Source organism: Macrosteles quadrilineatus, unplaced genomic scaffold (assembly GCF_028750875.1).
Source record: "Macrosteles quadrilineatus isolate MER2022 unplaced genomic scaffold, UCM_ALF_1.0 Scaffold_1__1_contigs__length_201487025, whole genome shotgun sequence".
NCBI classification, from domain to species: domain Eukaryota; kingdom Metazoa; phylum Arthropoda; class Insecta; order Hemiptera; family Cicadellidae; genus Macrosteles; species Macrosteles quadrilineatus.
This window is the reverse complement of record NW_026542594.1, coordinates 59,929,405-59,944,486: the sequence shown is the minus strand read 5'-3', so window position 1 is coordinate 59,944,486 and position 15,082 is coordinate 59,929,405. Positions and strand designations below refer to the sequence as shown.

At 34.9% G+C, this 15,082-nt stretch overlaps 1 protein-coding gene across 3 annotated transcripts in view; it reads right to left on the bottom strand.

Moving 5' to 3' along the window:
* Positions 1-5,738: 5,738 nt before the first annotated feature.
* LOC128983229 (uncharacterized) overlaps positions 5,739-15,082 on the bottom strand; it is a 68,815-nt gene continuing 59,471 nt past the window's right edge. For 2 of the 3 annotated variants that reach the window (XM_054402452.1, XM_054402454.1), the window contains 4 exons: positions 14,619-14,672; positions 12,461-12,559; positions 12,114-12,165; positions 5,739-7,078 (listed from right to left, as the gene is read on the bottom strand). In XM_054402452.1, the coding sequence (XP_054258427.1) occupies positions 7,042-7,078; positions 12,114-12,165; positions 12,461-12,559; positions 14,619-14,672 (242 nt within the window). In that variant the 3' untranslated portion in view covers positions 5,739-7,041. The remainder of the gene's footprint in view (positions 7,079-12,113; positions 12,166-12,460; positions 12,560-14,618; positions 14,673-15,082) is intronic. The other variant, XM_054402453.1, reaches the window with a different exon arrangement.

The following is a 15,082-nucleotide window of genomic DNA, read 5'->3' as shown; positions in this document are numbered from 1 at the left end:
GAAGTGGTGAGTGAAGTAGTCAAGGCAAGTAGTCCGAAGTGTAGGAACTGTTTTTGAAGATTAGATTAAGGCATCTGCAATCAATGATATGGGAAGGGAGGGCAACAGGTTTGCGAGGTAGGAAGTGGTGAAGGAAGTAGTAAATGCGAGTAGTCCGTAATGTGGGAACTGTTTATGACGATTAGATTAAGGTATCTGCAGTCATAAAATGTTATTGGAAGGGAGGGAAACAGGTCCGCGACGTGGGAAGTGGTGAAGGAAGTGGTAATGGTGAGTAGTCCGGATTGTGGGAACTGTTTATGACGTTTAAATTAAGGTATCTGCAATCTTAAAATGTTATGGGAAGGGAAGGAAACAGGCCCACGACGTAGGAAGTGGTGAAGGAAGTAGTAAATGCGAGCAGTGTGGAGTTTGGGAATGGATTACGGATTAACATATCTGCAATACTAAGACTGCTTTCATAGTAAACTAATGATTTTACCTGAGCAAAGCTTGGTCCCCAGTTACTGTTATTAAAATGCTTATATCTTTGTAACGGTCTATTTGAAGACACTGAATCCTCTGCAGTGGTCTACAGGGATGTCTGACACACAACTGCGTCGCTTGGTCTGTGGATATGATGATTGGTGACGTCATAAGATAGTTGGAAAAACTGGTCTTTACTTATCTCCATCACTGTATGTATGAATGGAGTATGTATGCTGCATTATCCTATGTAGCTTTTATATTTGCTCAGTCATAAACTGTTCTTGAATAATCTGTTTTTTTTTACTTACTTTCACCTCAAAACAAAAAAATAAACTGTCACTACTGTATTTTCTTCGCTGTAGACCGGGCGTGACAAATATGCAGCATTACAAAAGGTTATAAAAAATACAAAAAAAAAACAAGAATAAGTTATTTACAAACAAGATTGCAGCGTATTACAATGTAAATGATCACTGTTTTACAGGTTTTCGCCCGTGGTCTGGGTGTACTGTTAACCAGGTGACAGTCGGTCTATGTGTAAGATTCAAATATATTCCTCGGTCTGTGGCAATGAATGCGGCGTCGCATATATGCGACGCTCAGTAGCGAACGTTTTTAAATGTCTGGGTTTAGGTAGTGATCTTACTGTATACTTTAAACACTGCAAATGTCACAGGGCTCAATACGTCAGGGTTTAGGTGGTAATTCCAGTGCCAGATTTAGGGTACTTGCGGCCCTAGGCCAAATTACTTGAGCAGCCCTCCCTCTGTGGTGGAAATTCCTTGCGATCGTGGAAGTAATTGTGATTATCTCCTATGCATTAAGGGGACATCATCACTGTAACCCGCGGCTGCGGCGAATTCGTGAACATCTCGCTCGGACCACAATCACGGAGACCAGACATCATTATCGTCACCTGCAATCGTGGCAAACTGATTGTTTTAAAAAATGATTTTTTTATCTAAAAAAATGTTTTTTCAATCCTGTTTTTCAATTCAGAGGTAAATCCGGCACTGGGTAATTCTACTACTGCAACTGTCACAGGGTTTAAAATGTGTGGGTTTTGGTAGTGATCTTACTGTATACTTTAAACACTGCAAATGTCACACAGCTCAATACGTTTGGATTTAGGTAAAGGGTGATTTTTTTATTGGTGCGGTTTTTAAAACTAAATAAAAAAATTAAAAACAACCTGCATTGACATAAAAATGCATTTATTTGAACTACAGTGTCATGACATTAACGTTTAAAAAATGATTTCTGGCATATGGGCTCCATTCCGTTCTCGTAAAAAGCTCAATCGAGAAGTCCAATTTTCGAATACTCTTTCCAGCAGCTGTGGTTGAATTCCGCCTATTACTCGACGAATGTTAGCTTCCAAGTCATTTAAAGTTTCAACACTATCGGGCAATGTTATGGGACTTTTTCGTTCCTCAGCTAAACGAACTTGAAGTGGATTTAGAAAATGTCTGGTTCCAACAAGACGGCGCGACGTGCCACACGGCAAATGACACAATTGGTCTCTTGGCAGAAACATTTGGTGAACGTATCATCTCATTTAGAGGTAGTGTCAACTGGCCCCCACGGTCGTGTGATATCATGCCAACAGACTACTTCCTGTGGGGATATGTTAAGTCTCAAGTATACGCTGACAAGCCACAAACTTTAAATGACTTGGAAGCTAACATTCGTCGAGTTATTGGCGGAATTCAACCACAGCTGCTGGAAAGAGTATTCGAAAATTGGACTTCTCGATTGGGCTTTCTACGCAAACGGAATGGAGCCCATATGCCAGAAATCATTTTTAAACGTTAATGTCATGACACTGTAGTTCAAATAAATGCATTTTTATGTCAATGCAGGTTGTTTTTCATTTTTTTATTTAGTTTTAAAAACCGCACCAATAAAAAAATCACCCTATACTTATCCTACTGTGTACTTTAAACGCTGCAACTGTCACAGGGCTCAATACATCTGGGTTTAGGTGGTGATCCTACTGTATACTTTAAACACTGCAACTGTCACAGGGCTCAATGCCCTGTTAACCCTGTTCTGCTCAGCAAGGTGATATGTAGATAAAGCTGGTGCTTTTAGTTAGAAGGAGTTCAAATTAAATAAACGGTATCAGCATTCTGACACATACTTTCTCCCATAAGTTTGTCAACAACCTTTATCATGTGTAAACGGTGAGAGTAAATATACGGAAATGTGATTTGTACAATTTTCTTCAGAATTTAAAGGACTATAACATGCTAAATTTTTATCAAAATCGTTCGAGCCAATTTTGGGAAAATCTGATTTTCCGTTATTTTATGGGAAAATAACATAATTTACAATAACTTTTGAACCGTAATTTTTACAGAAATGGGATTTGTACCATTTTGTTCAGAATAGAAAGGACTATAACATACTAAATTTTTATCAAAATCGTTCGGGCCATTTTTGGGAAAATCCTATTTTTCCTTTATTTTATGGGGTTTTATGGGAAAATCCCCATTAAAAATAAAAATTTCTAAAAAATGAAAAAAACTATCAAAATTAATTGTAAGGACCATAACATACTATGTTAAATCCAAACCGGATTTTTGTCTAAAATCCTATTTTTTGTTATTTTATCGGGTTTTTAATGGAAAAATAACATAATTTACCATAAATTTGAACCGTAATTTTTACAGAAATGTGATTTGTACTATTTTGTTCAGAATTTAAAGGGCTACAACATACTAAATTTTTATCAAAATCGTTCAGGCCATTTTTGCGAAAATCGATTTTTCCGGTTTTTTATGGGTTTTTATGGGAAAATCCCCATTAAAAATCAAAATTTCAAAAAAAAATGAAAAAAACGCCTAGAGATACCATGGATTAGAATTTTGACGAAAACAATACTTTCTCCATATACTCTGGTATAGGGGGAGAAAGTAAAAATGAATGTTTAAATTTAAAAATGAATGTTTAAATTCAATAAATGCTTGTATCAATTGTCATCTTGATCGTTGTTGTCCCCAAAAAAAATTCTAATTAAAAACCCAAGTTAGGAAAACCCACCTGGATCACGCGTGGCTGTCAAGAGAAATACTAAAGGTCTATTACCGGTAGAGGCAGTTAAAAACCCACAACAGCATTGAATTTAAAACCTTTTACAATTCAATGAGTGAGCTCCTGCATGTGTTCATTTCAGCCTTTAATCTTGTTAGTCAAGAGTGCAAGAAGAAGTTTGACATGTTTATTTATTATTAGTTTGACGTAGCCTATTGTTTGTATGTAACTGAATGGCCAATAAAATCATTTGAATCATACAATCGAATATACAGGCAGGTACTGAGGGCAGCAAGAAGTAATAAAATAAACAAAAGGTTGAAAAGTGCAGTTAATTTTTCAAAAGAGGCTTGGTCAATCATAAACGAGAAAAAACCCTCGGCTAGAATTTCAAAACCAATTCAACTGGAGGTGGGTGGTAAGGCTGTTCTAGGTCGCTGGAGGTGGCGAATGTCTTAAATAGCTTTTCTGTGAATGTCAGTGTTACTGGCCTAACACCCCCGGCATATAATACTGGGCAGGCCAGCGTAGCCGAGTTGATGTATCTGACCAGCATAACCGAACGGGAAGTGCGGAGAAAGAGATTTTTGAGTTAAAGGCAAAGAAATCAATGGATGTTAATGGTATGTCTACTGATATTTAAAAAATGCCACAAGGGTATTGTGGCTCCCCCACCAAATCAATAAATCTTTCTTTTGATAATGGCAAATTTCCAAATTCACTCAAAGCTGCCAAAGTAATTCCAATTTTCAAGAAGGGTGATCCTCAGCAGCCAGTGTACGTTGCCGGACATCCTACCGTAGTGGGTGCAGCCATATACCTATTACATTCAACATACCCTAATGTTATTTCCTTTTAAAAATTGCCGTGCTGGCCGCCCGACATGAACGTGAGTCATCTTCACTGCTAACCACCTCGCCGGCCATGTGGTCGCTAGAAGAGTACCTAGTGTGCCTTATGGTGAGTCTGCCACTGCCAGCAAGTACTGGTCAACGGAGTACTTTCATATACCACCAGTCTGAAATACGGTGTCCCACAGGGATCAATTCTCGGCTCCCTCCTTATGTAAATTATTTGAAATTTGCAATACCTAATGGATGTATAGTCCAATACGCGGACGACATGACTCTCTCTTTTAGTTCCAACAGTGTTGAACAGATAGAAATTCATTGCTTTGTTAAAAAAAAAAAACAATTCTTGTATTCAATAATTTGAGAACAGACACCTCAAAGTCGACCCCTTGAAGTCAAATTGCATGATATTCAAAGGCAGCATAACTCGGAATGCATATCGCCCAACTGCATCCCATCTATCATGATGAAAAAGTCATCAAAGAGGTTTTAGGTGGTGATGCTACAGTATACTCATTGAACAGTCCAAATGTCACACGGCTCATTTAGTTTGGGTTTAGGTGTGATCCTACTGTATATACTTTGAACCCTGCACAGGGCTCAATACGATTGGGTTTAGGTGTGATCCTACTGTATATTTTGAACCCTGCACACAGCTCAATACATTTGGGTTTAGGGGGTGATGCTACAATATACTCATTGAAGAGTCCAAATTTCACTCGGCTTATTTAGTTTGGGTTTAGGTGTCATCCTACTGTATACTTTGAACCCTGCACACAGCTCAATACATTTGGGTTTAGGTGTGATCCTACTGTATATTTTGAACCCTGCACACAGCTCAATACATTTGGGTTTAGGTGGTGATGCTACAATATACTCATTGAAGAGTCCAAATTTCACACGGCTTATTTAGTTTGGGTTTAGGTGTCATCCTAATGTATACTTTGAACCCTGCACACAGCTCAATACATTTGGGTTTAGGTGTGATCCTACTGTATATTTTGAACCCTGCACACAGCTCAATACATTTGGGTTTAGGTGGTGATGCTACAATATACTCATTGAAGAGTCCAAATTTCTCACGGCTTATTTAGTTTGGGTTTAGGTGTCATCCTACTGTATACTTTGAACCCTGCACACGGCTCAATACGTTTGGGATTAGTTGGTGATCCCACTGCATACTTTAGGGTACTCTTATTCTTATTAAATTAGCCTATCGTTTGTTACTAATCGTTAAACTACATAAAAAAATGTGACTGTCCAATTGTGGTTTTGTTTGAAGAACTATCTTGTTTTAAAACTATGTCACTCAGTTTCATCATGCCCAGAAGAACATGAGGTAGCCTACCGTTAAAGTATGAACAGGTGATGGAAAACACTCGCTAATTATCAGTATTTAATCGTTCTTTAAGTCTTACAAACAATGATTGCACTACAATAAAACAAAAGCAAAATAAAAATATTTGTTAAATATTTCAAAAAATAACACTACATTTTTGTTTTATCATACCGTTGAAATAATGTCAGATAAAAAAGTGGACAAGACAATGAGTGGCAGATTATAAAATGGCCAGAGCCTGCTTCAAAAGCTGCAAGTTATTACGTAGTGCACACTTACGCTTAACATTTTTACACTTTCATACATATTCAAAATGTTAAAACTGTACATTATTAAGCCACCCACAATTAATGCTTTACCAGCATAAAAACATCCATCAATGGATAAATTCTTAAACAACACTTCAAATATTCAGTATTTTGTTGTTTTGACTTTAAGTAGCATACGCTATATAAATTTAACAATTATATTGTTATTATAATACAGAAAAAAACTATAATAGATTAACAGTAACAAATGAAAAGGTAACAAAAGACTATCTAACTATCGACAACAATAGAAAATAATATCTAGCACAAACAAAATTAAGCCTTTAATATGTATAAATATATATAATTTTTACAGTTAAAAAGTTACTATTTCTATAAAATAATACTTAGTAAATATAATGAGTTCACTTCTTAATTAAAAATATTTTTGTCTAGTTCACATAGGATGCATTTTATGCTAAATATTTTGCAGTGTTAAATTATGGTGTCTTAGGTAAGTTTTGATGAAGAGCGTCAGTAGTACTCATACACAAATAAGGTAGATTACCTTTAATCACCCTGAATAAAGCGGCATTCTGAAAGGGAATTTTATTCTTTTTGTTTGTTATATTGAGATATTATTGTAAATACGTTCTGTCACATCTTTGCATTATTTGCAACTTATTTCTATAAAAATAATTTCTGTTGCAATGTTACTTTTTAGTAAGTGAAGTCATATGAAATATCTTATGGGACAAAGCCAATAGGTTTTTAAGCGTGAGGCTTTAAGCTCATCATAGCTGGATGCTTTTGTCTATAACGTGTATAGCGTAGTTCCTATGAAACAAGTTGGATAGCTTAAGTATTGGATAAGACAACCATCCAAACATACATGAGAGGAAAAACTCATATCGTGTGACAGGGGAGTTTCATTTGATGACACTCGAATGTAACACAAGTTATCAATAAACTACACTTTGTTCAACTAGAATAAAGTAAAGTTTAACTGTACAGAAAAACAAATAGAATATGACAACAAAATATATAGGATGGATGAACATGTCAGTGAAGTGGTAACATTGATGTGGGGAGTTGCTTGTTACTTGTAGTTGGAGGGATCTGCACCAGAACTGCTCCTGAAACAACGTTACAATCATAGTGTATGCAAATATTACAACACTACAGAAAATGCAAGCCTGTTCTTAGGTCAACAGTTAAAGTTTCAAGAATGTCTTTGGGTTTGACATTTGAATCCTGAATGCTGTAAAGCTCAAGAAAGCGATATTTATGCAGCACAGTTCACACCATTATGGTAGTCGTGTCATGCTTTGCTATTGCTATGCTGCCACCTAAACTAGACTGTACAACTTATTTTTGGACAATTGACGTTGGACAAAACCAATCTGTTATGGTTCGCTTTTAGATTTATCTATATAGTGGTTTAAATTACCTTGTTACTGTCAAAACGATCCTTTGTAGTTAGTAGACTACAGCTGTTTCATGCTACGAATGGAGCACATCATCAGGTCAGAAGAATGTCAAGTAGTCTTCATATTCCTCGCAGTGGAGTTCGTCAAAAGTTTAATAATAAATAGAGAACAAAACACATAACACACGGAAACACGAAACATTTAATATTGGTCGACCAGACGACGGTAACAACACACCGTGGAAAATATTAAATGTTTCGTGTTTCCGTGTGTTATGTGTTTTGTTCTCTATTTATTATTAAACTTTTGACGAACTCCACTGCGAGGAATATGAAGACTACTTGACATTCTTCTGACCTGATGATGTGCTCCATTCGTAGCATGAAACAGCTGTAGTCTACTAACTACAAAGGATCGTTTTGACAGTAACAAGGTAATTTAAACCACTATATAGTTAATTCAGACGATCCAGAGGCCATTCCACCATGAAATTAGATTTATCGTTGAGATCTGTGACCATCAATGTATACAAATACATCATCTATTTGAAATTTGTCGCTACATTGCTTGGGTTACTGTAATTTTCTTATGGCTAATTGTGGTAAAAACAAACCTTGTCAGATAATCCTTGACATGTTTTGTAGTGTCAAAAATAACTTGCTACATGTTTCGGTGGTTCTTCAATTCCACCATCGTCAGGCACACAAAAGGATCCACTTCTTGAGGTGTCGTCATGGAGTTGTTACACACATTTAACACAAACACAAAACACGAAGGCCTATCTGTTACCGTATTTAATCGTTTCTTGTTTTGTGTTTGTATTAAATGTGTGTAACAACTCCATGACGACACCTCAAGAAGTGGATCCTTTTGTGTGCCGGACGATGGTGGAATTGAAGAACCACCGAAACATGTAGCAAGCTATTTTCGACACTACAAAACATGTCAAGGATTGTCTGACAAGGTATGTTTTTATAATTAGTCATAAAACGCAATCCTGGGGCTATAAAAATTAATTATAATTTTCCTATGTTTGCAATACCGGTACCCAATAAAACAGAACAAGTCCCAAATTATGTTCTATCTGTTTGTATGTTTGTGTTGTGTTTGTTGTATCCATATACAACAATCTGTAAATTTACAGTATTATTATCATCCCAATAAATATACAAACATTGGCCCCAAGTTACAATGGTTAAAAATGTAGTTTTTTTAATTAGTAAAATTACATCAAAACAGTAACTGAAATAATATCATGTTAGGAGACTTTTGGTAGAATAAAGTAGGAGCCTTAACCCATTGGCGCCGACTTACGAGCGTTACTCGTACGGCCGCTGCAGGCCCGCCGGCCGACTTACGAGTGCCGCTCGTGTCACCGCTAGGCAGCGCCATTAGTTATTTAGTTATTATTTTTTTCGCCCTTTTTGTTTCTTCTTACTATTATAATGTTTATAAATATCTTGCTTCTTGATTTGCGTATTTACTCATTTATTTTAGCGAATAACAAACAATTGTGTGTTGCCATGGAAACCAAATATCACCAAAAATCAGCTGCGGTAAGGTAAACAAACAATAAAAAAAAAATGTTATTACTTATAAAAGTACACAACTTTTGATTTTTCTACGTAGGGAATCGATTGAACTTTATAATAGTAGTGTTATTTGGTGTCTGGATTAATCTTGGAATTTGTATATCAAGTTTACTTTCAAAATATTGTTTTTAAAATTTTTATTTTTATAATCTTTATATATATATATATATATATATATATATATATATATTTTAGTTTAGAACTTTGACTATCCAATTACCACTTTTCTGTAGACAATTTTACTGTGAACAAAATGGTGAAAGAATTATTAATTTATTACCTAAGGTTTTCTTTCTATAGCAGTTAGAGTAAAAGTCTACAAATTCGGTAAAATTTATTGCCGCCAGAGGGTGCTGCAGGTAGCGCATTAATTCCTTCCCCAATGGGTTAACTGTCATTTTAAGCCAATTTGCAAAACTATACCGTTTTTTAGCGAATTTCCCATATAGGGAATAAGCTATTACCGTAGTACTACTCATGGTAAGACCTTTTCGTTTTGAGGTCCCTAGAGGCCAATAACACCATCCGTTCAAATTCATATATATATATATGAATATATATATATATATATGGTATATATATATGTCCGTTAGCACGATAACTCGAGCAAAAATGATCCGATTTTGATGAAATTTGGTATAAACGTGTAAACCTACATTAATTCGAACGAGTTCGCGAACCAGCATGATTGGACTATGGGAACGGGGTTTTATGGGGTTAAAATAGGGTTTTCCCATTTTTGACCCTAAAAACACAAAATTTCACAATTTCTTTCCAAACCATTTTGTAGAGCTTAAAAAAAACAAATAATTTAGTATAATGAAGCGTTATTGTGCGCCTAACGCTTAGTCTGCAGGTTTGCTGCGGCGGGGGTTTTATTATTTTTTCCATAGCCTTTAATTTCACAACAATGCTCAATGATATTACCGTTGGTGGCACGGTTATACCTAAGCCTGGGACCGATTTAATTTTTCATTTTCATGTTATTGGTCAGATTTTTATGAAATTTGGCTTGAAGGTGTAGAGCGGGATAAAATTGACGTGAACCAGCAAGATCGGGTGATGGGACAGGGTATTATGGGGTTTTAAAATTTTCAAAAATTGGTTTATTCAAATGGTTCCCCTTAAAACATGGAAATGCCCAATTTTCAATAGGACCATCAAGCAAGTAGAGCTTATAAAAATAATTGTGTGAGCATTGTTGTGAAATTAAAGGCTATGGAAAAAATAATAAAACCCCCGCCGCAGCAAACCTGCAGACTAAGCGGATTTCCATTCGCCTGATTGGATTTACACTAAAATATCTCCTTAAAAATATCACATTTATTCCCTACTTAAGAGTCTTCTTCACCCCTGCGAAAACAATAAAAACATGCCTTGGACGTCCCTCGCTCTGGGTGGAATGTGTGAAGATATAATGTTATAACTTTTGTCCCTTACAGATTAATCTTGGTTCTAGGGCCCTCATACATGATATATCCAATAAAATCAATAATATAAGTACAAAAAAATCTTAAAGTAACGTAAATTGAGTCAATTTTAGACACTGATAAAACTAATATTTTTTTCATTTTCAACCTTTTGAGGTATAAGAGCTCTAATACAACTATTCAACTACATTGTTACCAAATTTCAAGAAAATCTGTTGAAAAACGGCCTCCGAAACGAGGGACGAAATTTACATGTTTTGTCAGAGGCTACTTTGCTACTAGCCTTTTACAAAACTTAGCTCAGGCGGCAGATGAATCACCGACGTGTCGATTTAGTAGTCATGTGCTTACGATGTTTTCAGAATGGCGCGCATAATGACCCGGCGCTACCCACCTGTCCTCAACACATTCCCCCAAGGTCATATCCCCAAAACGCAGGGTGATGAAGACTCTTACTGTACTAAGGTTTGCTGCAACAGGGAGGGTAAAACAGTATTTTTTTTGTCAAGTGTTAATAGTTTAGTGGATGCGTTTTCCAAATTTGATCAAAATATGTTCATAAACAAACAAGCAAACTACAACACTTTACTTATTCTCCATAAGAATAACATAGGAATTATAAATTTACAATTTTTTTAATTTATCCCGTAACCACTAGGCGCATAGTAACGCTTTAATATACTAAATTATTTATTTTTTTAAGTTCTACAATTTTTGCTCCAAATTTGATGAAATTTGGTATATATATATATATATGAAATTGAACGGATGGTGTTTTTTGCCTCTAGGGACCTCAAAGCAAAAAGTAAATTGCTCCCGGGTCCAGGTCTTACCATGAGTACTACTGTATAATAGCTTTTTCCCTATATGGGAAATTCGCTAAAATACTGTACATTTGAGATTCCTTTATAATTCTTAAGGGGAAAAAGAAAACTGTTGTGGCTAGTTTGTTTATGGATGTATGTTGATCAAATTTGGCAAATGTATTTATTTCATCCTATAATATTAACATTTGAACGAAAACACTTTTTACCTTCCCCGTAGCAGCAAACCTAAGTACTCGTGAAATCTAATGTTATATTTATTTAAATGTGAAATAAACATGTCTTGCTTATGGAAATATGTGAGTAAAAATCAGACAAATAGACATTCACTTAGTCTGCAGGCTTGCTGCGGCGGGTTTATTTCAAGATTTTGAATTACCGAATTTCTATACTAATGACCAGTAATTATCATGGTCAGGTCAGTGGCATACTGACCTGACCATGATCAAATTCAGTCAAACAAACTTATGCAATTATTTAGTACCTATCTGTTTTGAAATATTTAGTTCCTGCATTAAAACATGTCTAGAACCACATTGTTTCTATTTATTCTAATTGTCAGGAGGTTGTTAACAATTATTTAGATTACTTTTCTGTAAAGATAAACTTAGGTGGGCCTAATAAATCATAGCTTGTTTGGTAATTGGTACCCATAATTTTGAATGTAGCCGAATTGTAAGAAGTACCTATTTGTATGTGTTTACTGTTTTAATTCAAAATTGCAACTTAAAATTTACAGTTTGATTAACGGTGGTAACTAAAATAACTTATGAAGCAAAAATAAGGCCGGTCTAGGGATTATCCTAACCATCTCTGCTGGTAGTGAGGGTCACTGACGTGGAGTCTACATTATTTCCCACTTTGCCAAAGGTATAAATAAAAAAATTATATTTACCCTTTGTTGTCTTGTATTCCAGCTGCTAAATCTGCAAGTGCCTCCTCGGTTTCTGTAAATAGCATATAAATAATTAGGAAATGACAGAACATAATACACTTGTTATTGTTCCGCATGCGAGTAGGATGCATTTTGTGAATTAAAGCGGTTTACAACATCTTCTGCTAGAACATGCTGTATTCCATTTAAACATTCAACTAAAGACTTAATTTTTTCACACATTTTAAACTCTTTTTTTTGAATTTTAGAACCCACATAAGAATATTACATGATAAAAAAAACAAAAACAATTACTGAGAAATAAATCTGTTATATTAAATTAGAGGTTAATTGATCGGCTGAAGTACCAGAGTAAGTCGGGAGGTTGAACCGCCAGTCGTGTTCTCGAGGGTCAAATTCTGGTTCTTCGTCCATGCTTATGTCATACTTGAGTGGAGGCCGCGACCCTAGCAAGCAATACACACACAGCCAAGCGTTACTACTCTACATGCGCTCACCACCACACCACCTCTTTCTCTGACAACACTACTGTAATACTCACTCTTTTCACTTAGCCTACTTTGTAAAAACATTTAAACTCCAATGTATAATGTAGAACTTGAATTTAATCGTGAATGAATTTGGCAAAGAACAAAACAAAATTTATGGTTGGTTTTGCCTTGTTTTACAGCTGCCATTATGATGAACGATGTAGTGACACCTGATTTAATGTTGTTGTTAAATTAAAATCTTAAACTTGGACAGATAATTACAGTTGAATATTACGTAGGTATGTATTGTATCATTTGTGGGGATGCATGATGCTTAAATATCGCAGCACATTCTTTTTTAACACAGAAAAATGCACCCTAAATTTTTATCATAAATTAATTAAACCATTTTTATTTATAATCAGAAGACAATGAAGGTATATACAAGAAAGACAATAAATACTAAATTTAAAAAGAACCTTTGCTTAAAAAACACTTTATTCTCTGTTAGTCAATATGTAATATTCTATGTAACTTAATCATTCAGCATAATATGTTCGGTTAAGGAGTAAATTTAGATGTGACTGCCTTTTTACAAATTGCTGTTACTGGTTATTCAGGTTTAAGAGTCAGACATGTATGGTTTAACTCCTTTAAAGTTTATTATGTATTTTTGTAGTCCAATAATCTAGATCATATTTAAAAGGACATTATATTATAGCAAGGTAAATGTTTTTTACCTATACTTTAAAACCATAGGTACATGATATAAAGGAGGAGAGGGTGGTAAAATGTGATTTATCAGGGTGTGATAAAAAATTAAGAAATGCAGTAGGCCTAATCATAGTATAGCAAAAAGTAATTAAAATAATGTTTAGGTGCTGTCTATGACCCCTCCCAACACCTGTGTCCATAATACAATTTAAAATTTCACCACAAACAAAAACAAACCATAAGTGAATACAAAAATAAATATTTTGTAAGTGAAAAGTCTTTTTAGTAATGGATTGAACATAATTTTATATTACTTCCACCTATAAATTTCCAATTTTTTCAGTATATGGAGTAAGATTCCACTGTTACACATTCTATTCAAACAAATTTAATAAAAAAAAAATTTTGAAAGAGTTAAGAATTTCAGAAAATATGTCATGCAGCTATTAGCAGAAGATTACAGTACAATCAGAAATGCAGAGAAACATGCGTGAAGCCAAGAAGAGGTACCTTACGATAAGTTATATTTTTTATCTATGTTTGATGGGCACTTATTCAGGCATTAAAAATCATAATTCAGACAAATTGAAATTCGCTTAGTCGGCAGGTTTGCTGCGGCGGGGGTTTAATTTTATTTGTAGATAATACATGAATACATCAATAATAAGGAAATGGATGTATTTTAATAAGTCTGTTTAACTTTTACACACTATTTTTAGGAAACAAGTTATATCCAAGATTTCCTAGAAAATACCCTTATGAATGTTTAGATAATTTATAGGCATTGTATTAGTTGTACGGGTTTAAAACATGACTCTATGGCATTCATATGTAAATGTATAGAACAGTAGTAGCAAATTAACATAATAAATAATCAAAATCTTTTTTTCCTAACCTAATACGAAAAATATCATTTTTGTCAACCACCCGAACATATTTAAGCCCATACAGGTAATTTTGAAATACCAATGGGTCTTTAATACATGTGTAATACCTTAGCCGTCTGTAGTACAATACACCATTCAAACAGTTGGACAATTATTGTTCAATGGGAAGATTACTAAATCAGTAAAGAACTAAAAGTTTGGTGTTATTGAAATAAAACCAAACTACTACTCTAACTGGCACTCTTTTTTCAAGAATGAAATTCAGTTGTTAGGATAAAACCTTAAAACTTATATTACAGTGTTCCGTATTTACAGCAGTACATCTTGACCCAGGCAAACCTAAATGAGTCATAACCAATCACAACATACTCTTCCAAGAGTAAGCACTACCTATATGACATGCATTGCATCCAATGTAAAGCAATAATAATAACCTCTGGTAGCAGCTGATGAGGGTACTCCTTCAGCTTCCTCCCCCGTTGTTTCTCCTGCCATAAAAATAATTACATTGCATTACATGAAAACACTACTTTCTGAGAAATTGAACATATGAAATACCGGGCGTTTATAAAAGAATCATCAGGTTTTAAAACTTGTTATTGACAACAAATACGGATATAAAACATATCAACAAAAAGGATAGCTCTTAAATTTGTCATAGATACCCCTAGAAGTGCTCAATGTGCCGTCCATTATCAATGGAGCAAGTTTTCAATATGCTGTAAATTGTCCCATACACCGGATAGCATCGCAAGGTTGGTTGATTCTACGGCATTGCGAATTCGTCCACGGAGCTCTTGAAGCGTTTGAGGTATTGGCGGTACATAAACTTTGTCTTTTACATAGCCCCATATAATAAAATTACACACCGTAAAATCAGGAGATATAAGGAACCATT